Here is a 23,993-nt window from a genome sequence, read left to right as displayed (position 1 = left end):
TAGAGGCCGGACTAAGAGTGGTCCATCTGTCCCCCAGGTTCAGGGGTTCAGCTCAGGGCTAACACCCTGACTGGTCAAACAGAATTATTACAGAAACAGCAATGAAGAACCCTTCGACATCTGAGTATGGTGATATCCTGAGTCTCCATCTGGAACCTGCATGACTGACAGTAGTGAAAACCGAAAGGAATTTACTGACACAGTGAAGGAAGCCCTGAACACCACCAGAAATAGAGGACCTTCTTTACTGTCCTAAGTCTCTTGTACCTCCTTCACGACGGCAGCAGTGAGAAGAGAGGGTGACCTGAATGGTAGAGACCCTGATGAAAGGTTTTGGTCCGTAATGTTGACTGTTGGATGCTGTCTGACCTGTTGAGTTCCGCCAGCATTTTGTGTGTGTTGCACTTGATTTCCTGCGGATCTGTAGAATCTCTTGTGTTCCTGATGATGGGCACTGCTTTCTAATGGCAACACTCCTTGTAGATGTGGTGGGGAGGGCTTTTCCTGTGAAGGAACATAATGGATTTCTATCTTATTACTCTCATTATTGTGTTGAAGGTTAAATGATAGCCAGATCAAGCTTGTTAACATTTCTCTCAATGTTTTATTATCCTGGTTGTGGCTGACTACACTTGGAATAGAGACATCAAGACATATTCTGGTAACATCTTAAAGACAGGAGGTAATTGGACCTTGGGAATGACAATAACTACCGCACATTTTTTGTTGTGACGGACCACAATGGCACCTAGTTTGCATATTTTTGTTCAGCACTCACAAAATGCTGGAGGAACTCTCTTGTGTTTGTATATTTTATTGTCTGATTTGTACTAAAATCTTTCTTTGGACAGGCATGTAGTGTTTATCCCTAACTAGCATTTACTTGCATTACCAGGGAAGAAAAGGTCAATTGATCATCATGTGTTTTCTTGCAAGCAGAGTATTCCAATTCATTGTTTCATGAATGGAATAGTATAACGGGGTAATGAACACTACCCCTATAACTTTGCCTTGTTCACTCACTTGATCTGGTTGATTATGCTACGTTGTATTTAGAGACTTAATTCTAATTATTTATCAATTGAGATACAATGTGGAACAGACCCTTCTGGTCCTTTAAGCCGTGCCATCCAGCAATACCCCAGTTTAATCCCAGACTAATCACAGGACAATTTACAACGACCAGTTAACCTATCAACCAGTGCACCTTTGGACTGTGGGAGGAAACCGGAGCATCCGGAGGAAACCCACACGGTCACAGGAGAACGTACAAACTCCTTACATGCAGCGGCGGGAATTGAACCCTGGTCGCCTGTACTGTGAAACGTGCTAACTATAATTGAAATCATCTTCTCTTTTGGCCTTCCTTTCTTCCCCCACCCCTCCGCACCATGCCAGCACCTACCTCATACCTTTTTAACAACATCAATTAAGCCGCGTTCACCCATTTTCACTGGAAGAAACATTTGTATTTTCCACACAAGTTTTTATCCAGTCCAGAAACAGTTCATTGGAAATTTTCAAAGAATGAAGTAATACTGCGGAAATATCATGTTAAGTGTAGCACTGACTCTGTGAATGGCCCTTGTCTGATTGCCCATGTCATTTTCAGATTTTGATTCCCCAAGTTACCCCGGTTTAATTTATGCAAGCTAAACAGGTAAAAGTCACCTTGATCTTAAAAGCAGTTTTCATCATGATTTGTTTCAGTTCAGAGACCCAGCTACTATACTTCCATCTCATCTTGATCAGATAGCATAAGAAGTTATAACTTGTTGTTCAGTCTGTTCATTTCTGGATACCTCATTGCAGGAAGGATGTAGAAGCTTTAGAGAGGGTGCAGAGGCAATGTACCAGGATGCTACCTAGATTCGAGAGCATGTACTATGAAGATAGGTTAAGCAAACGAGGGCTTTTCTCTTTGGAGAGGAGGATGATGAGAGGTGACTTGATAGAGATGTAGAAGATGGTGAGATGTGTGATATTGTACAGCCAGAGATTTTTCCAAGTGGAAATGGCTAATACAAAGAGTTACAACTTTAAGCTGTTGGAAGGAAAGTATCAGGAGGGTGTCAGGCATGATTTTTGCAGAGTTGTAGTTGTGTGGAATGCGCTGCCAGGGGTGGTAGTAGAGGCAGATACATTAGGAACATTTAAGGAACCCTTAGATAGACTTTTGGAGGAAGGAAAGATTGAGGGCAATGTGGGAGGGAACTGTTAGATTGATCTCGAAGTAATTTAAAGGATTGGCACAACATTGTGGACTGAATGGCCTGTGCTGTGCTGTACTGTTCTAACAAAAAAACACAAGATATAGATGGAGAATTAGGCCATTTGGCCCATCAATTCTGCTCCGCCGTTTCATCATGGCTGATCCATTTTTACTCTCAGCCCCAATCTCCTGCCTTTTTCCCTGTATCCCTTCATGTCCTGACCAGTCAAGAATCTATCAATCTCTGCCTTAAATATACATAAAGTCTTGGCCTCCACAACTGCCTGTGACAAAGAATTCTGCAGATTCACCATCTCTGGCTAAAGAAATTCCTCCTCATCTCCATTCTAAAAGGATGCCCCTCTATCCTGAGGCTGTGTCAATAGACAATAGGTGCAGGAGTAGGCCATTCGACCCTTTGAGCCAGCACCGCCATTCACTGTGATCATGGCTGATCATCCACAGTCAGTACCCTTTTCCTGCCTTCTCTCCATATCCCTTGACTCCGCTATCTTTAAGAGCTCTATCTAACTCTTTCTTGAAAGAATCCAGAGAATTGGCCTCCACTGCCTTCTGAGGCAGAGCATTCCACAGATCCACAACCCTCTGTGTGAAAAAGTTTTTCCTCAACTCAGTTCTAAATAGTCTACCCCCTGTTCTTAAACTGTAGCGTCTGGTTCTGGACTCCCCCAACATCGGGAACATGTTTCCTGCCTCTAGCGTGTCTAATCCCTTAATAATCTTATATGTGTCCTCTGGTCTTCGACTCTCCCACCATAGGAAACACACAACAAGCCATTCAATCCTGGAATCATTTTCGTGGTCCTCCTTTGAACCCTCTCCAGTGTCAACGTATCCTTTCTGAGATAAGGGCCCAAAACTGCTCAAAATACGCCAAGTGAGGCCTCACCTGTGCTTCATAAAGCCTCAACATTACATCCTTGCTTTCTGGTCCTCTTGAAGTGAATGCTTACATCGCATTTGACTTCCTCATCACAAACTCAACCTGCAAATTAACCTGTAGGGAATCCTGCACAAGGACTGCTAAGTCCCTTTGCACCTCATATTTTTGAATTGACTGTTTGCTGGTCTGTGTTCTGCAGGATCAATACTATATTCTCAGTTCTCCATTGTTTGTTTTAACATTGTTTTTGAAAGCCCTTCTATAGTATTTCCACTCCTGGCAATGAGCTTAATTTTATTATGACTGGTATGTTGTTGTTGTTATCATCATCTCCCTTCACCATGAACTAAAGGTCTTGAGCTAAAAATTCAGTTAGCTGAACTTTGAGAACATTTAAAAAAAGATATGCTTACAAGACCTCCAGACAATAAAAGACTGTCAAACCTTTCACTTGACCCTAAATACTAAATCCTAAATGCACTTGGGATACAATTTCCTCACCAATAAATCGATTTTTTTAAATAGAGCTCAAAAATTTTTGTCTCCATATTTTCCCACTTTTTAGTGACAATTGGTACACGTCTGCCATACAAACAGTTAAAGTTACTACCAGACTTAATTGGATTATTTATGATTTGTTCTATAGTTAGATTTGAAGTGCAAACAGGAAAAAGAAACAAAATGTTCCAGAAAAGATGGGCGGCAGAAACTGGATGACTTGCCCTGCTTTCTTTGCCGTCTAGCCATGATTCACAATCATAGAGATTGGGTGATAATGGTACAAAATGCCGCTGTAAAATCTTTTGTTCTACTGATATATCGATCCAGTTGCAATAATATGCTCGTTCATTCATTTGTTATGTGCCATGTCATATGACATGGGCGATCGTGGTCTTTCCATGACCATAATTGTTCTTGGCAAATTTTTCTATAGAAGTGGTTTGCCATTGTCGTCTTCTGGGCAGTGTCTTTACAAGATGGATGACCCCACCCATCATCAATACTTTTCAGAGATTGTCTGCCTGGCATCAGCGGTCGGATAACCAAGACTTATGATATGCACTAGCTGCTCATATGATCATCCACAACCTACTCCTATGGATTCATGTGACCCTGATCGGGGGGCTAAGCAGGTGCTACGCCTTGCAAGGGTGACACGCAGACTAGCAGAGGAAAGGAACACCTAACACCTCTTACGATACCCCACAACCCAATAATATGCACTTAAGCTAAAGCACAGAGCTAAACTCCCTCTTCAGTTTAGATATTACATCTTTGGAGTCTAGATAGGAGTTTTTAAGAGAGGTTTTTACTGTCAGTGCCCACACTGATGTCAATAATTTATACTTGCATCCTCTGTAGAACATTTTGCATAGTGTGACATGTTAATCCATAATCACCTGTGAAAATTGTGAGAAAATATTTTAGCAGATTCCCTCAAAGTATAGTATTAGTTGATTTGAATACTTTGTAGCTTTCTAGGAATGAAAGTCTACAAAATTATTTCATTGTCATTATGTTTTCTTAATCTTTAGAAAGGTAATTAGCATAAATTGGGCAGGGTGTGGCTTCTAGAATTGCAACCTATGATGCAGAAGTAATCTCAACTAACTTTGATTTAATTGATCATCATAACTGATTTGTGGTCTTGAGTCAGTTGAAATAAATGTTTATTGTAGAATTATAATTTAAAGTATGTTTAGTTCTATAAACAAGTTTGGCCATTGGCAACTGTACCTTCTGTTTACGTTTTAGCAGAAGTTTCACAACTGGTACAGAAGTGGTTGAATCTTGAACTCTCAATTTTTGTAGCTTCTTTCCATAACAAGAGATTGTTAAGCAAGATTTTAAACAAAAGATGATGAAACAAAATCTGTGCATGGGTGTTGGTTAATGTATGGGTTGTTATGGACTGTGCATTGGTTAGTGTACAGAAAATGTTGAATAGGACCAAATGGGTCATTTTTGCTTTGGGAGGTTGTGAAAAGTCAGTTGTGGTAAAGGTTGGTGACGGGGCTTTGGCTACTCACAATCTAGATCAATGATATAGATGAGAGGATCATATTTAATATATTCAAGCTAGTGATGAGAAAGCTGATTGGCAGTCAAGCCTGGCTGGGAACGCACAGAAACTTTGATATGAACTGAATGGATAAAGATATGGAATGAGGAATGGAATGTGGAAATTTGAAAGGTCATCCTTTCTGGATGAGAAAATAGAAAAGCTGTATTTTTTTGGTGTAAGACTAAATTGTTGATGTCCAAAGAGACCCGAATGGTTACAGTCCAAGGTGCCTACAGTATAGAAACAGGCCCTTTGGCCCATTTAATCATTGATTAACTGTTACTGTACCTACTCCCACAGCCCTCCGTGCACTTATCCAAATTTCTCTGAAATGTTGCAAACTTGGAAAGAAAGCTGTTGCCAATGTAGCAGGTTCCTCCTCTCCACACAGCTGATGAATCCAAAGGAATGGCAGAGACCAATAGAGTTTAGCACAAAAGGCATCGCAGGAGTTGTCAGTCAGACAGACTGCCTTAGGGACTGCAACTCTGCATTTTTTCTTTGGGTTTGAGATCAGACCCATCCTCACCACATTCTACAGAGGGTATATTGAGAGCATCCTGAGCAGCTGCATCACTGCCTGGTTTGGAAATTGCACCATCTCGGATCGCAAGACCCTGCAGTGGATAGTGAGGTCAGCTGAGAAGATCATCGGGGTCTCTCTTCCCACCATTACAGACATTTACACCACACACTGCATCCGTAAAGCAAACAGCATTATGAAGGACCCCACGCACCCCTCATACAAACTCTTCTCCCTCCTGCCATCTGGAAAAAGGCACCGAAGCATTCGGGCTCTCACGACCAGACTATGTAACAGTTTCTTCCCCCCAGCCATCAGACTCCTCAATACCCAGAACCTGGCTTGACACCCAACCTACTATACCCTCTACTGTGCCTACTGTCTTTTATTTATTATTGTTTATTGTAGTGCCTGCACTGTTTTGTGCATTTTATGCAGCCCTGGATAGGTCTGTAGTCTAGTGTCGTTTTTGTGTTTTTTCTTACATAGTTCAGTGTAGTTTTTGTATTGTTTCATGTAGCACCATGGTCCTGGAAAACATTGTCTCATTTTTCTATGTTCTGTACCAGCAGTTATGGTTGAAATGACAATAAAAAGTGTCTTGACTTGAGATTGTTTCTTCTCCTAAGATGAACTGCCAGCCATGGCTGATAAGCCCCATTTGCATGATGCGACTGGTTTTTAAGGCACCAGTAACCGGCTTTTGCCTCTTCTGTCAGCAGAAACGGTTCTGTAGGGCTCAGTAGCTAAGCCACACATGAAGGCCAGGAGCTGGACATGGTTGTCAGAGGCTATTTGAGACACACGACATTGAGAGCATTTAGGAGGGAATGGGAGTTTATCCACATTACCACCCCACCTATAACAACTTTAAGGAAACTATTGGTTGGAAAACACAAATGAGCAAACTGTCCTTTGCACACAACAGATTGAGCATTTTTATGCTCAAATTCCTTATACTTCAATAAGTGAAACTTTGCTGAAAACTTGTATCTGGTTACCCTCTTTATTTTCTCCTAATCCCATCCAAAAAAAAAATTAGGTAATGTGCAAAAAATGCAACAACTGCTAAAGTGACCAAGTTCCAACAATTCAATAATTTGCCAATATAGAAGCAAACTTTATTGAAGTAATTGAATTACATCAAATTAAGTAAATGTACTATTTTCTTTACAGAACAAAGTCGAAGAGATGACCTTGAAGCACTAGGTCACATGTTTATGTACTTCCTGCGTGGTAGTTTACCTTGGCAAGGTCTAAAGGTGAGCAATACTCCATCATAGCAGATTGTGGCTTCCATGATTCTTGATCATCTTTGCATTATTTCTATACTGGATTTTGTTAAACCCACTTTCTTTATGATATTGTTGTAATCATCATCATTTTGTGCCATATCATATGATGTAGGAGATCATGGTCTCATGATCATGATTGTTCTAGCTAAATTTTTCTACAGAAGTGGTTTTTCGTTACCGCCTTCTAGGCAGTGTCTAGCGTGTCCTCAGTCATTATCATTACACTTCAAAGATTGTGTGCCTGACATCAGTGGATTGCATAACCAGGACTTGTGATATACACCAGCTGCTCATACGACAATCTACCACCAGCTCCCGTGGCTTCATGTGACCATGATCAGGGGCTGAAGTAGGTGCTACACCTTGCCCAAGGGTGACCTGCCGGCTAGCAGAGGGAAGGAGCATCGTACACCTCATATGATGGAGCCCTGCCTCCACCCTGCCACCCAATCATTGTAATAGAATAATAAAGGGGACATTTGAAATATCAGTAAGCTATCAGGCATTCAACCTCCATTGGAAAATATTAAATAGTGATGAGAAGTTTTAAAGAATACTCAATTTTTCACATTTCTTTTCATCCCATGATCTTTTTAAGTTGCCATCACATTACTTTTACTTCCTGGTATCCCCTAGCAGTAGCAATCTAGAAGGAAGCCTCACTCTGGGGTAGTTCCAAGAATAAAACTGGATTCTATTTACTCTAATAAAATTGTATTATCTTGCTTTTTTGTCACAGTTCATTTGTTTTATTGTGTGAATTAGACTTTGTAATTTTGAACTTTAAAATCTAGCATTAAATATATACTCACTGGCCATTTTGTTAGGTACAAGAGTAGAACCCTGTTTAGTAGATTAATTGGTCATTATAAATTATCCTGTGCTTAAAGATGGTGAATTGCTGAGTAGCGCAGTTCATTCACAAACGCAAAGAAATCTGCAGATGCTGGAAATCCAAGTAACACACACTAAATGCTGGAGGAACTCAGCAGGCCAGGCAGCACCTATGGAAAAGAGTACAGTTGATGCCTCAGGCGGAGTCTCAGCCCGTGGCTCATTGGGCTGGGAGGGCCTGGTCCACACTGCATTTCTAAATAAATAAATAACTCTTCTGCTGCTGGAGCCCATCCATTTCAAGGTTTGACATGCTGTGCATTCAGAATTGCTCTTCTGCCCACCCCCAATGTAATGCATGATTACTTCAGCTACTGTTACCTTCCTGTCAGCTTGAACCAGTCTGGCCATACTCTAATCTCTCTCTTTAACAAGGTGTTTGGACCCACAGAATTGCCACTCATTGGATGTTTTTGTTTTTCACATCATTCTTTGTAAACTCTAGAGACTATTGTGTGTGAAAATACCAGGAGATCAGCAGTCTCTAAGATACCCAAACCATCCCATTTATCACCAACAATCATTCCATGGTCAAAGACACTTAGATCATATTTCTTCCCCATTCTGATGTTTTTTTTCTGAACAACTGAACCTCTTAACCATGTCTGCATGCTTTGATGTATTGAGGTGCTGTTGCATGATTGGCTGATTAGATATTTGCATTAACGAGCCAGTGAACAGGTGTGCTTAATAAAGTGGCCACTGAGTGCAGCTATTATTTCACTGGGTAAGCTAATGTCAATTCTGTTTTTCTCTGATCCTATTAGCCTTTGCATTAAATTATTGTCTTTTTTGTATTGAATGATTGATTCTGCCAAAATGAGTTATAAATCCTTCAATCTGATTTACATATTGCTAAATCGCTATTTATAAGATTCTACCGAGCAGGCTAGTGAACAATTTATTTTCAAAGTATGAATAATATCCTGGAACTACTTGAATAATTAATGGCACCTACGTTGTCAGTTTTGTGTTTTTGAATTTAACTATTTTTGAAGGTACAGTCTATAATGAATTTGTTAATTTTGTTATATATGATTATTGCAGCTGTACTTAATTATTATTATCACATTTTCTGCCTCATGAGATTGCCCATGTCGTCTTTGTACATGAGTAATTCCTGCTCCTATCAACTAAGGTCCCCTGTCCTACTCATTCAATACCATGTGACAAAGCCTTTGTGCAATTTGGCCCCAAGTGGCAAGTAACATTTCTGCAGCATAGTTGTAAGGCATTCTCCTGCATAAAAGAACATACCTACCTGAGATTCTAAATTCCAAGCATTACCGGCCTCTCGTGAAGGTTCTGAGGGGTTTCTGTTTGCCAGTAGTTTAACTGGACCAACCACACAAATGCTGTAGCTATGAGAAAAGCTTTGAAGTTGCTTATGGCTGATGCTCTGAATTTTCAAAGATTGCAGTAGAATGCTTGCATAGTGTTTAATCTTTAGTATTTTTAAATACGGTAAATCATCAGTATCAGGAAGCAACACACGCAAAATGCTGGAGGAGCTCAGCAGATCAGGCCCCATCCATGGAAATGAATAAACAATCAGACCCGTCATCAGGACTGGAAAGAAAGGTGGAAGAAGCCAGGAAAAGGAGATGGGAGTGGGGATAAAGAGGATAAGGAGTACAAGTTAGAAGGTGATAGATGAAGCCACCTGGTTGGGAAAGGCAGGATGAAGTAAGGTGGGTGTGAGATTGCGGCCAATTTAACTGGCAATCCACTTGTTCCATTATCTATTCAGTCCAAGCAACACACACAAAATGCTGGAGGAACTCAGCAGGAGCCCCCTTCTCCAGCCCTGTGTTTCTTTCACCAATCAGCTTCCCAGCTCTTTACTCCACCCCTCCCCCTTCAGGTTCTACCTGTCACCCAGTGTTTCTCTCTCTCTCTCTCTCTCCCCTCCTCCACCTTTTAAATCCACTCCTCAGCTTTTTTTCTCCTGGCCTGCCGAGTTCCTCCAGCATTTTGTGTGTGTGGCTTGGATTTCCAGCATCTGCACATTTTCTCTTGTTTGTCAATTGAGTTTAAAATTGTTATTATAGCCACTTGGGAGTCATTACAGTAATTTGCCCTCTAGTTCTGAAATCTCAGCTACAGGAAAGGAAAAGAGCTGTATTCATTAGTTTAATAAGGCAACTGTTACTGTAGTGTGATTGTGTAGAGGTTGTATGTTTGTCCTGATTACACCCCTTCCTTGCTCTTTCTTCCTCGTTTTTACTCAATGAATCCAGTACTCATATTTGTGCAGCTCTTTCACCTTCATTTCAGAGTATCCCAAAGCACTTTATGTAACTGAATTACTTTTTATTCATTTATACATTGTTGGAATTGCAGCCACTAGGTTAAACACAAACTGCAGTTACCAAGATCAGAATAACCACAACTTGTCATTAGTGATGAGGTTTAAATGAAAAATATATTGGTCAGGACAGAGATATGTTTTCTACAAACTGCTCAAAATGGGAATATTCTTTTCCATTTGTAAAAAAAAACAGGATCAGGTTTATTATTACTGGCATGTACTGTAAAATTTGTACAGCAACAGTGCGCTGTAATACCTAAAATATGCTGTAAGTTACAGTAAGAAATATTTTTTAAAACTCAATGCAAAAAGAGAGCGAAGTAAAGAGGTAGTGTTCATAGTCAGTTCAGAAATCTGACGGCAGAGGGGAAGGTGTTCCTGAAATGTTGAGTGTGCATTTTCAGTTCCTATTCCTCCTTCCTGGTGGTAGTAATGAGAAGATGGCACCTTTTCGATGATGAGGGTCTTTAATGATGGATACCACCTTCAGTCATCCTCTGATGGAGAGGGTTGTGCCTGTGATGGAGTTGGCTGAGTTGTCAACTCTCTGCAGGTCTGCGACAGATGGAGTTTTAGCTTAAAATGTCCTTTAAAATGACATCTTCAATAATGTAGCACTGGAGATTCGATCTCATCATTTGTGTGTTCAAGTGACTGGATTGGGATTCATTCGGTTGTAAAAATATACAATCAGATGACATTAAACTTGTGCTTGATCTTGGTATTCCCTATTGTCCGTGGCTGTATTATCACCCTGTGCTATACGGACTTTCAAGCGTACTATCCATCAAACTCTTCAAGAAAACCCAGTCGAAAATTATTTCAGCCTTAGCAGTACTTAAAAGACAAGATAATTTGACATTCTCTGTAGTTGTGTTGAGTGAGTAGGAGTTTGTTTTCCCTACTGCACCTGCAATTATGCCCAAAATAATTTCACTTTTTTTTGGGCACTGACCAATTATCATTTCTCACAGGTTTCTGAAGTGAATTGAGTGAATCTCCTCATTTCATTCTCTCTCCTTGGAGCTAATGCACTTATATTACACAACTTAGTGCTCACCTTTGCAAATATGTAATATTCCTCCCCCCCCCCCACTTTAATACCAAAAATAATCTCTGATCTTATTCTGCATGGAGGTCGGTGATCAGTGGTGTGCCTCAGGGTTCTGTTCTGGGACCCCTACTCTGTGATTTTTATAAATGACCTGGACGAGAAAGTGGAGGGATGGGTTAGTAAATTTGCTGATGACACAAAGGTTTGGGGTGTTGTGGATAGTGTGGAGGGCTGTCAGAGGTTATAGTGGGACATTTATAAGATGCAAAACTGGGCTGAGAAGTGGCAGATGGAGTTCAACCCAGGTAAGTTTGAGGTGGTTCATTTTGGTAGGTTAAATATGATGGCAGGATATAGCATTAATGGTAAGACTCTTGGCAGTGTGGAGGATCAGAGGGATCTTGGGGTCCGAGTCCATAGGACACTCAAAGCTGCTACGCAGGTTGACTCTGTGGTTAAGAAGGCATACAATGCATTGGCCTTCATCAATCATGGGATTGAGTTTAAGAGCCGAGAGGTAATGTTGCAGCTACATAGGACCCTGGTCAGACCCTGCTTGGAGTACTGTGCTCCATTCTGGTCACCTCACTACAGGAAGGACATGGAAACCATAGGAAGGGAGATTTACAAGGATGTTGCCTGGATTGGGGAGCAGCCTTATGAGAATAAGTTGAGTGAACACAGTCTTTTCTCCTTGGAGCGATAGAGGATGAGAGGTGACCAGGTAGAGGTGTACAAGATAATGAGGGGCATTGATCGTGTAGATAGTCAGAGGCCTTTCCCCGGAGCTAAAGTGGCTAGCATGAGGGCACAGTTTTAAGGTGCTTGGAAGTAGGTACAAAGGAGATGTCAGGGGTAAGTTTTTTACGCAGAGAGTGAAGAGTGCGTGGAATGGGCTGCTGGCGATGGTGGTGGAGGCGGAAATGATAGGGTCTTTTAAGAGACTCCTGGATAGGTACATGGAGCTTAGATAAACAGAGGGCTATGGGTAAGCCTAAGACATGTTTGGCACAGCTTTGTGGGCTGAAAGGCCTGTATTGTGCTGTAGGTTTTCTATGTTTCTATTACACAAGAAAATAAAGATGCATCTAATATTCTGCATATCTGCAATGAGTAAAGTCTTGTTTAACGATGAGTTCCATTTTCATTTCAGTTACACTTTAGCCATCACAAAGCCCAGGTAATCTTTTAGCACATTTCTGTGGAACATGCCGTAGGAAACCTTATATAATCGTGTGTATTATAACGTATTTGTCAAGTGTCATATTGTTTTTGTTTTTTTTAATTTAGTGCTCCTATTTTTTTCTCTGTTATAGGCTGACACATTAAAAGAAAGATATCAGAAAATAGGTGACACCAAACGAGCTACCCCAATTGAAGTCTTGTGTGACAATTTCCCAGGTATGAAACCTTTCTTCTTTGAATCTAATTTGACCAGAAGGCAGCTTTATGTTAACATGGCACTTTTTACTGTGTCTCTCCCAGTGATTCACAGACAATTAGCTACTTTAGAGTCCTGATGTTGTTATATTGTGCAAAGTAAAATCTTATAGACATGATTAGATAAAGACTGCTTAATCCATTTTATTTTGGCTAAGAGATTATATGAGAAAGTTCTTTATATATAGTCCCATGGCAACTTTACAATCCACCCAATGGTAGATACAGTACATTTTCAGTTTCCTATCTTTCAAATGTTTATAATTCAATTGTAGGGGTCACTGGAACTTTATAGCCCACTCCGGTTAAATCACAAATGATTTGTACTTCATCTGCATCTACTTTACTTTTGTAAGCCCCTGTGTTTTGATTTGGTCTCAGAAGCATTTCAGGAAGGTATTGTCACAAAGTGAATGACCAGTTACAGCTTTGTTCGTTTAATTTCCCAAGCAGTAAAGCTGATCAACCCTTCTACCCACTAACCCACCCCTCCACACCTCCCACCATCTTTATCATTTCCTGTCAGAGTCACTTTATGTATATACAACATTCTTGTGTCTAACGTCACTTTATGTACATAATCTACAATCAATCTATGTATATAAACTCCTTATGTATTTATATATTATTTAATGTTTTTATTATTGCATTCATTGTCTTAGAGTTTTTTTGTGCTGTATCAGATCTGAAGTAACAATTATTTAATTTTCCTTTACACTTGTGACTTGGAAATTACATTAAACAGTTTTGAAGTCTGTCTTGTGTCCCTCTCTGGATTATGTTCCCATCTACATAACTTGCCAGGGCAATCCCTTGTCTGTTTATTATGCAGTGAAAAGTCTCCAGATATCTCAATTGGTACCGTCCTGCCAAATAGGGTATTTATTTATTATCCCTTTTTTCTAACATCCACCTTCTAATAAATTTCCCAATTCAGTTGGTATATTGTTTCCAATTGCATATTTTGATTTTTGCTAACAATTTCTCATTTTGAATTATGTTGAAAGCCTAAAAGACAGTTCATGTAAAAATGCCATTTCCTACTATCTAGGGTACATTCTCAAAAATGAGGTCCAGCTAAGTTGGTTAAAACTGACTTTGTCCATTACAAATCCATGTTCTCTCTCTGTGAGCAAATTGTACATGTCTGAGTGGTCTGTCTAGAACAGCGGTTCCCAACCTGTGGTCTGTGGACCTCTTGCTTAGTGATATTGGTAAAAGGTAAAGGTAAAGTTCCTCCCCCTGCCTTTTTGACACATCAGGTGGCAACCTTGCCGTTTCTTTAGCGTTTTGCCTGTTTTACAAGACCAAGTTGCTAGCTTGACGCTCAACACAGCCCAGGTGAAAGTCCTGCAGGGAGCCAGCCAGATTTGAGCCCAGAACCTCTGGCACCCTCTGGGTGAGGATGCCACTGCGCCACCAGCAAAGAGTAATGGTATTGGTCAAAGGTTAGGCAGTTAAATTCAGACTGTCAGCAGAAGGTAATTACTGTGAACCAATGCGACATTGTAAAGATCACATTTTGTCAGGTCTGTTCGATTTTCTTAAGAAATATTTTTTCCCCATTACAGTTTCAGTTCTAACTAAACATGAAACATAAATCCTGTTGGGTATAACTTCAGATGCAAATTGAATGCCTGCTTTGAAGAATCTGAAAAGAAAACAATGGGTTGCAATTATATCCAGGAAGGCTTGGTTATATTAACTCCTGAATTAGGACATGCACCGAAAGGGATCCATATGCATCATCTTCACAATTAACGTATTAAAATAATTGTGCATAGGGACAAATAAAAAGCATCTAAGATGCATCATGAGCCAGTATGATCTATTTGTTGCATATACTTAAATGATATTGGATCGATTGTGAGAATTGGCAAGTGTGCATGCAGCTGATTGATGGCAGTTGAATCGAGTGGGGCTGTTATGTGCAGGTGGCACTCTCTTCTGGGGCGAGCTTTTGAATGTGCATGTTTTCATCTCAGCAGGCTCGGATTGTCGCTCCACACTGTAAGTTACCCAGCGTGCACTGATAATAGCGTACAGTTGCAAGAAAAGGTTTGTGGTCCCTCTGCAATTACCTGGTTTTCTGCATTAATTACTCTTAAAATCTGGCCTGATCTTCATCTAAGTCACAATAATAGACACAATCTGCCTAAACTAATAACACAAAAACAACTCTCCCTAGGAAAGGAAGTCCTGCAAAGATCACACATAATGTGCATGCTGAAGGAGGTGAGAAAGAACCCAAGGGTAACAGCAAAAGACCTGCAGAAATCTCTAGAACTTGCTAAAGTCTCTGTTCATGTGTCCACTATAAGAAAAACACTGAACAAGAATGACGTTCATGGAAGGACACCACAGAGGAAACCACTGCTCTCTAAAAAAAAAACCTTGCTGTACATCTCAAGTTTGCAACGACCAGCTGGATGTTGCACAACACTTCTGGGACAATGTTCCGTGGACAGATGAGATAAAAGTTGAACTTTTTGACAGAAATGCCCACCACTATGTTTGGAGGAAAAAGGGCACTGCTCACCAACACCAAAACCTCATCCCAACTGTGAAGCGTGATGGAAGGAGCATCATGGTTTGGGGCTGCTTTGCTGCCTCAGGGCCTGGACAACTTGCAATCATTGAGAGAATGATAAATTCAAAATTGTATCAAGACATTTTACAGGAGAATGTCAGGGTAGCGGTCCGTCACCTTGAAGCGTAATAGAAGTTGGATGACGCAATAAAACAATGATCCGAAACACAAGAGTAAATCAACAACAGAATGGTTTAAAAGGAAGAAAATTTGTGTTTTGGAATGGCCAAGTCAGAGTCTGAACATTAACCCAATTGAGATGCTGTGGCGTGACCTGAAGAGTGCTGTGCACGCAAGATATCCCAGAAATATTGATGAACTGAAACAGTTTTGTATGGAGGAATGATCTAAAATTCCTTCTAGCCATTGTGCAAGTCTGATCAGCGGCTACAGGAAATGTTTGATGGTGATTATTGCTGCTAAAGGTGGTTCTACCGGTTATTAAAGACAAGGGTTCACATACTTTTCCAAAAGTCCAATAGTTTGTGTGTCATTAGTTTAAGCAGATTGTATTTGTTATTGTGACTTAGATGAAGATCAGACTATATTTTGAGTAATTAATGCAGAAAACCAGGTAACTGCAAAAGGTTCACAAACTACTTCCTGTATCTGTAACTTGGGGGTGGGGGGGACATTTAATTTTCCTACTCTGTTTTCATTCTTGCTCTGTGCATACATAACAAATACTTGTACATATTACTAAGGTTATTTGTAAATATTTTGAAGTATAAAATTTGATTTAAGTTCTCTTTTTTTACAGAAGAAATGGCAACGTACCTCCGCTATGTACGAAGACTTGATTTTTTTGAAAAACCAGACTATGAATATCTGAGAAAACTCTTCACAGACTTGTTCGATAGGAATGGCTTTGTGTTTGATTATGAATATGATTGGGTTGGCAAACCATTAGTAAGTATATTACAAATTTTGAATGGCCTATCAAATTTTTAAACCATCTCTTGTGCTCTGAATCTTTTAAAAGCAGCAAAGAAAAATCCAGTCATTTAATGTTGGTGTTCCTTGGGGAGAAGAAAATCATGACCACGAGTTTCAATCCGTAATTGATTTGAGCTGTATACTTGGGGCTCAACTATTTAAATGGGAAGAAACCAAGATGTACAGAGTAGGAAGTCACTAAAAATAACACCTGTTATTTGTTGAGATGATGAATTTTAGCATGCGAATGGATTTGCGTTTGAATGTACACGGTGACCTCACTAATAGGTACCTCCCGAATGTTTGTTGTTTTCTGCTACTGCAGCCCATCCACTTCAAAGTGCGACTTGTTATGCTGTTCTGTACACCACCTGTAACACATGGTTATTTGACTCACTGTTACCTTCCTGTCGGCTTGAACCAGTCTGGCCATTCTCTTTTGACGTCTCTCATCAACGAGGTGTTTTCATCCACAGAACTGTCACTCACTGGATGTTTTTTTGTTTCTCGCACTATTCTCTGTAAACTGTAGAGACTTGTGTGTGAGAACCCCAGGAGATTTGCAGTTTCTGAGATACTCAAACCACCCTGCCTGGCACCAACGATCATTCCACCATTGAAGTCACTTAGATCACATTTTTTTCTCCTTCTGAAGTTTGTTCTGATTTGATTACTTGATGATTAAACACCAGTCTTCGATCCTTGTGGAACAACCCTCATTGCTAATGAGATTGTCCACATGAAGTTTAAATTGAGTTTCATGTTTGTAGTTGAATAATGCATCATCCTGTTGTCAAGATTCACGTATTATTGCTACTTTGGCAATGTACAGAGAAGAGTCGATGTACATGGGAATGCCATCAAGGAATGGTTGGAAGGTTGGCGCATTCAAGGATTTTAACAAATAAAAATGGATGCTGTACCCCGGCCTACCACATAAGGGATGTTAAGTTTGATGTACACCACCCCCCTGAACAAAGTGAAAACTAGATTGGTGTTGTCAATCCAGATTAACAGTTGACCTGTAGGTTTCCTGAGAGGCAGGAATTACAGCCCTAACAGTATTGCCTGTTAATTTTATTTAGAGACACAGATGGTAAGAGGCCCTTTTGGTCCAGTGGGCCTGTATCATCCAGTCACAATCATGTGACCAATTAACCCTACTAACCTGTACGTCATTGGAATGGGTGAGGAAACCAGAGCAGTTGGAGGAAACCCATGTGGTCACAGGGAGAGCGTACAAACTCCTTACAGACAGCGGCAGGAATTGAACCAAGCTCGCTAGCATTGTGAAGCAATGCACTAACCACTTTGCTACCATGCAGCCCAGAGCCGCCCGTGTCAGTGGAAGAATCACCCAAAACAATTATTTTTTTTCACCAGCGTGTTGGTGGTTGCAGTGAGCACTACCTGCAAAATGCACTGCAGGTCATTCCACCAGCATGTCTCTAATTGTTGCTGATTACACCCTGCCCCTCCCCCCATTTCATATTTTAATCAGAATTCTGTCCACCTCTTGTAGATTGCTTGAGTACATAAACTGAGGTCATTCAGTCCCCCTGAGGTTCTTTCAAGCTGCAATCCATTCATGTAACTTTTCTTTGAATCTTTGGCAAGATTACTGCTTTCCTCTCAAGTTCCTGCATACCATTTCTGCATGTATTTATAAACATACTTTACTGTAACCTGAAGTGAATTTAAACCATTATTCAACCAGGTTCAATGTATTCTCTTTCTGGATCCAGTCCTGCACCATCCCTTTGAAGACTTCAAGGTTTTTTAGACCTTCCTCATGGCCTCTAAACCTTGCTTCCTGTGAGATTCTTGGGATCTACTGTTCATGCTTTGCTCGTGGGGGTCAGTGTAGTATTCATGGTGTGGCCTGACCAGAGTCAGGCTTAATATCACAGGCATATTTTGTAAATTTCTGTTAAGATGACGACACGTTCAGATGCAGCCACCTCTCAGAAGCCAACCAAAGGTGTTCTTGTCTTTTTTTTTTAATGTCTTTTTTACGCTCACAAGACAATGCTGGACATTAAGAACTTCAAGTACAGCAGGTCTATCCCATCAGCGATCTACTCTTTGGCATGGAAGCTGGACTTGATGACCTGACGAACGATCGCAGCTTGAAATGTCGACTGTTTATTCATTTCCATAGATACTGTCTGACCTGCTGAGTTCTTCCAGCATCTTGTGTGTGTTACTCTGGATTTTCAGCATCTATTGTGTTACAGACTAGTGTAGCTCAGTGCTGTTGTCCTGCAGTGAGTGGGCATAAGCAGTCTAGAATGTACTTTTATTCTTTACTAGGTGCTATTGGCATTCTCTGTCTTAGTTTGGTTCTATTATATTGTTCTTTCTGTGCTTCATATTTTGTGTATCTATTAATTTATTCTTTCATTTTCCTGTTTCAAGGGTGTTTTCACCCCAGGCATGATGCTAATTAATACAAGCCAGCTGGATCTCCAGTTGTTTAATATACTCTAATGAGAAAAAGCTGTTTCAATGTGGCTCAAGGGAACAATAGAAACATTTTGTAATGTGACTTTTTGTTTTCCTCCCCCCCCCCCACCCCCTACCTCCAACCCCATTGACTTCAGCCAACTCCAATCGGTTCAATCCACGCTGACATACCACTCTCACCACCCAACCGAGACAAAGCACCACAACTAACCAAACAGGTATGCACTTGAATGACTTAATCAGAAATGGGAATTCTGTGAAATAACTGTAATGTTTAGGAAATGTGAAAATGACCAGGTAGGTATTATTCAAATAACTGCCAGCAAATGTTTTGGTATAATCTCAAGACAGCAGTTTAAAATCTGCACCCTTTGACAACCTTGTGCACAATAAAATAAAATACATCTAAAATAATTGAATTGACTGTATTTCTTACATCCATCACAAACGTGAGGAGTAAAAATCTTTACGTTACATCTCCGTCTAAATGTGCAATTTATAATAATTTGTAATAGGTAGTATGCACAACAGGGCAGTCAATATAACCCAGAAATACAATTGTATCAGCGTGAATTAATCAGTTTGATGGCCTGGTGGAAGAAGCTGTCCTGAAGCTGGTTGGTCCTGGCTTTTATGCAATGGTGCTCTTTTCCAGATGGGAGCAGCTGGAACAGTTTGTGGTTGGGGCGACTGGTTCCCGATCCTTCAGGCGCTTTTTATACACCTGTCTCTGTAAGTGTCCTGAATAGTGGGAAGTTCACATCTACAGATGCGATGGGCTGTCTGCACCACTCTCTGCAGAGTCTTGCGATTGAGGGGAGTACAGTTCCCATACCAGGCAGTGATGCAGCCAGTCAGGATGCTCTCAATTGTGCCCCTGTAGAAAGTTCTTGGGATTTGGGGGCCCATACCAAACTACTTCAACCGTCTGAGGTGAAAGAGGCACTGTTGTGCTTTTTTCATCACATAGCCGCTATGTACAGACCACACGAGATCCTCAATGATGTGTATGCTGAGGATGGAGTGTCATGGGAAGGGTGTGGGTCAGGTGGCACAGAAGAAGTGCCAGGGCTGGGCGGGGTGGCATGGGTGGGAGCACACACAACCCTGAAACACCAGGCAAGGTCACTTGATTCCAGACAATTGGTTTATTGGTCATTACAAATGAGTCCATGGTCAGATCAGCCATGACCTCATTGAATGGCAGAGCAGGCTCAACGGGCCAGATGGCTTACTCCTGCTTCTATTTCTTATGTTCTTATGTATAGGACGTCTCTCTGGTGCTTCCCACTCCCTCCCCTCTCTCTTTCCCTTTTTGCAACCATGATTCCCTCTCCCTGCCCCCCTTCCCACTCTCAGTCCACAATAGAGACCCAGATCAGAATCAGGTTTATCATCACTCACAATTGACATGAAGTTTCAAGCAAGATCTACAGATGCTGGAATTCAAAGCAACTTGGACTCGGCATGAAACCTTGACTGTTTACTCTTTTGCATAGATGCTGCCTGGCCTGCTCTGAGTTCTTCCAGCAGTTTGTGTGTGTGACATGAATTTATTATTTTTCTTTTTATTGCAGCAGTACAGTGCGATGCACAAAATTACCGCTGTACTGTGCAAGTGTGCCTAAGACTTTTTGCACAGTGCTATATGTTACTCTGTTATAATTGTAGTTTAATAGTACAGAATCACAATACTTTTAAAAGCAGAAGGAAGCCATCCGGCCCACTTTGTGTGAACTTCATCCCCCAAAGCTATTCCTTTCCTGTCCTTGTTATTGCATATCAAGGCTCCTCTAAATTGGAGGTTCCCAGCCTGGGCTCCATGGACCCTCTGTTAATAGTAGAGGTACGTGGCACAAAGAAAGTCTGCGATCCCTTGCTGTAAATGGTTTGATCAAACAGAGTTCCAGATCCCTATTGTCATTAGGGTGGAGGAAAATCATCTTCAGTTTTCCCTCTGTTTTTTTTAACTTAAATCTATCACCTGTAGATATTAACAAGTCTGGTAAAGGAAACCTGTCATAATTTTTTTTAAATTTTATAAAAATCAGTTAAGTTTTAAAGGAAACACCACCTCATTTTAGCCAACCCTTTCTAGCTTTGTGAACATTCTCTTGAATCTCCTTTTGTTCCATTACATGTGCAGTACAATGCAAGTACAATTCTCTACTGTGTTCTAGCAGTGAGCTGACCAAGGTGATCTAGATTTCTGGCAAAGTACTAGTACATTAATAGAAAACTTATGTGCATGAAGTTATCTTTGTTAAAAGATGTAGAAATGAGATAACTTGAATCCTCACAGCTGTAGTGAGACTCTGCCATAGTGTAGTGGGTAATATTAAAGCAGTGTTGCCTACACAAGGAGCAAATTAAAATATTTGTTGATACTGAAAATCAGAAGTGCAAAAGCACTTGAAATAATGGAGTCTGGTGACATCTGTGGAGAAAGAAACACTAGTGTTTCAAGTTGAAAATCTTGTATCGGAACTGGAAAATGTGTGAGATAACACACAAAATGCTGGAAGAAATCAGCAGGTCGGGCAGCATCTATAGAGAGGAATAAACAGTTGACATCTTGGCCCATAATGTTAAGTACTTAATCCACCCCCCCACCGCCCCCATAGATGCTGCCTGACCTGCTGAGTTCCTCTACCTTTTTGTGTGTGTTTCTCTGAATTACCAGCATCTGCAGAATCACTTGTGAGACAAGTTTTGTCAAGTACAGATGCAGGGACTATGAAAGGGAAGAAAGTGGTATAAAGGAATTTCTGATAGGGTGGAAGGCAAGAGAGATTAAATATTTGTATATTATCAACAAAAGGGAGAACTCAGGGCTCTGTTGATCATGATGGAGGGAAGATCACGATGAAGGAAAAACAAAAATATCTTGGTAATACTGATGTCATCAGAACAAATATAATAGAGCTGAAGAAACAGAGAATAGAGTACAGTTTGTACAGGAATCAAGGTAACAGGAGGTGCCATCCCAACGATTGTTGGAGTCATTAGTTTTATTGAATACTTGTCACTAATCTGTATCACGTTGCAGGATTTGAAAAAGGGAGAGAAAGATTCCGAGTTCCACCAGGTGAAAATGCAGAGCTGAAAACTTTATATTCTGTGCAGGAACAGAAAATAGCATTGATGGTCATCAAAGCTATGAGGGAAAAATGGTGCCACAGGGACCTGAATCAGAGCCTGTTCCTGGGAAGTTGTGTATAAAGCCGTTTTAGAATGGCTGATGAATAAACCAAGGTGGCACAGTGGTCAGGTTGTCTGTTGAAATCAAAGAGAAAGGTAATTTTATGGTAACTCATCATTGGAGGGTTTAGATTAATGTTGGTAGTTATCGCATCCTCTGAAATAGAGAAGTTGAAATTCAGGAAGGAAAAGAAGAATTGGTTATTGCATGACCATGACATCATCTGTTTCTTTTAATACTAGTTCATAATGTTTGCAGGCTGCTTTGTTTTGAACAGTGGTATTTGCTGCAACCTTCTTTCTCTCTTAGTGTATCTGTATGTTTGGTTTAGATGATGAAAAGTTTATGAAGAGAAACTATTGAACACGTAATGGAATATTAAAATGAGCTTTGCATTTGTTAAAGTTTTCATTGGATCACTTAATTATTACACAGGTCTGTGACATGCGTCCGATAATGCTTCACTCATTCATGAGCGATTCTGTGCCTAGTGTTTGAATTTGAGCGTTGCTGTGGTTTTAACTTAATTCAAAGTGATTTTAAAATCAAATGACAGCATCAGGACAAAAGCCTCATTTTACCTTGTTGATACTGAGTTACTCTGTGTGAACTTTATTGCAGAACGCATCAGGATGAGAAAATAAGCTGCACCCTGAACTAAATCTACTTCTAATTGTAGATAGAGATGAGCAAAAATAATGGCTTGTACACAACTCCAACATTAATCTTGGTTACTGTAATATAAACAGTGAATATATTTAAAGATAAAAATTAGCTTCATTTGTCACATTCATCAAAATATACATTTGATTTGCATCAACTCAAATCAGCAAGGCTTATACTGGGAAGCCCACAAGTGTCGACACGCTTCCGTGACCAACATAGCATGCTCACAACTTGCCAACTGTAACCTGTGTGTCTTTGAAATGTGAGAGGAAACCAGAGCATCTGGGGGAAACCCACGTGGTCATGGGGATAACATCAAACTCCGTGCTTTGTGATGTCTTGGAAGGGACAATAATGGTGCAAAATAATTGAAAATACTTTTTTCTTATTTCAACACAAGTATCTTCTTTCCAGTCTTTTAGTCCGCACATAGAAATTTTCTCAAGGAGTTCAGCTCCATGCTTGCTGAATGAATCCTGAGGTGGTGAGATGCCACACGAGAGCTCAGAAGGATTTGGCTCAAGTCTGCTCCACCATTTCATCATGGCTGATCTATTTCCCTCTCAACCCCAATTACCTCCCTTCTCTCCATATCTCTTCATGCCCTGAGTAACCAAGAATGTATCAACCTCTGCCTTAATTATACCCAATGACTTGGCCTCCACAGCTGCCTTGGCAATGAATTCCACAGACACACCACTCATTGGCTCATCATTCTAAATGGACGTCCTCTATTCTGAAGCTGTGTCCTCTGGTCTTAGACTCCCCTTCCATAGGAAACACACTCTTCACATCCACTCTATCGTTGCCTTTCAACATTCAATAGGTTTCAATGAAATCCACCCTCATTCTCCAGTGAGTATAGGCCCAGAGCTATCAAACACTCCTGTAATGATAAGCCCTTCAATCCCAGATGAGAAAGTAGTTCTACCCTACAATGCAGGAGTAGGGTAGAGCTGCTTCCTCACACTGCCAGACACCCAGGTTCTGTCCGGTCTCCTGCTCTCTCTTGGAGCTTACATGTTTTGCCTGTGATCACACAAGTTTCCTCTGGGTGCTGTGGTTCTTTGCACCTCACAACACGCAAGTCAGTTGCCCCTAGTGTGTAGCTGAGTATTTAGGTGGAGCCCATGGGAACTTTGGGAGAATAAAATATGATAGGTGTTTGAAGGGCAGTGACAACTCAGTGGGCTGGGCACCCTGCTTCTGTGCTGCATGGTTTGTTGAAGCCTACAGAATTCTGACATGATAGACAGACTGGAATACGGAAAGATGTTGGGGTCTAGATGAGGTGTCACAATCTCAGTTGTGGAATTAAGACACTTAAGACTAAGATGGGGAGATGTTTCTTCACTCTGTTATGAACCTTGCTTACTTTCGAACCAATGCATTGGAGGCGAAATGACTAAATGTTTACAGGAGAGATGGATAACGC

At 40.7% G+C, this 23,993-nt stretch overlaps 1 protein-coding gene across 4 annotated transcripts in view; it reads left to right on the top strand.

Moving 5' to 3' along the window:
• The window catches only part of LOC140188244 (casein kinase I), a 145,777-nt gene that overhangs the window by 108,209 nt on the left and 13,575 nt on the right, over positions 1-23,993 (top strand). For 3 of the 4 annotated variants that reach the window (XM_072244335.1, XM_072244336.1, XM_072244337.1), the window contains 4 exons: positions 6,881-6,966; positions 12,575-12,659; positions 16,049-16,197; positions 18,828-18,908. In XM_072244335.1, coding sequence (XP_072100436.1) covers positions 6,881-6,966; positions 12,575-12,659; positions 16,049-16,197; positions 18,828-18,908 — 401 coding nt within the window. The remainder of the gene's footprint in view (positions 1-6,880; positions 6,967-12,574; positions 12,660-16,048; positions 16,198-18,827; positions 18,909-23,993) is intronic. The other variant, XM_072244338.1, reaches the window with a different exon arrangement.

This window comes from Mobula birostris, chromosome 26, assembly GCF_030028105.1.
Source record: "Mobula birostris isolate sMobBir1 chromosome 26, sMobBir1.hap1, whole genome shotgun sequence".
In the NCBI taxonomy this organism is placed as follows: domain Eukaryota; kingdom Metazoa; phylum Chordata; class Chondrichthyes; order Myliobatiformes; family Myliobatidae; genus Mobula; species Mobula birostris.
This window is presented reverse-complemented; position numbering and strand designations above follow the sequence as displayed.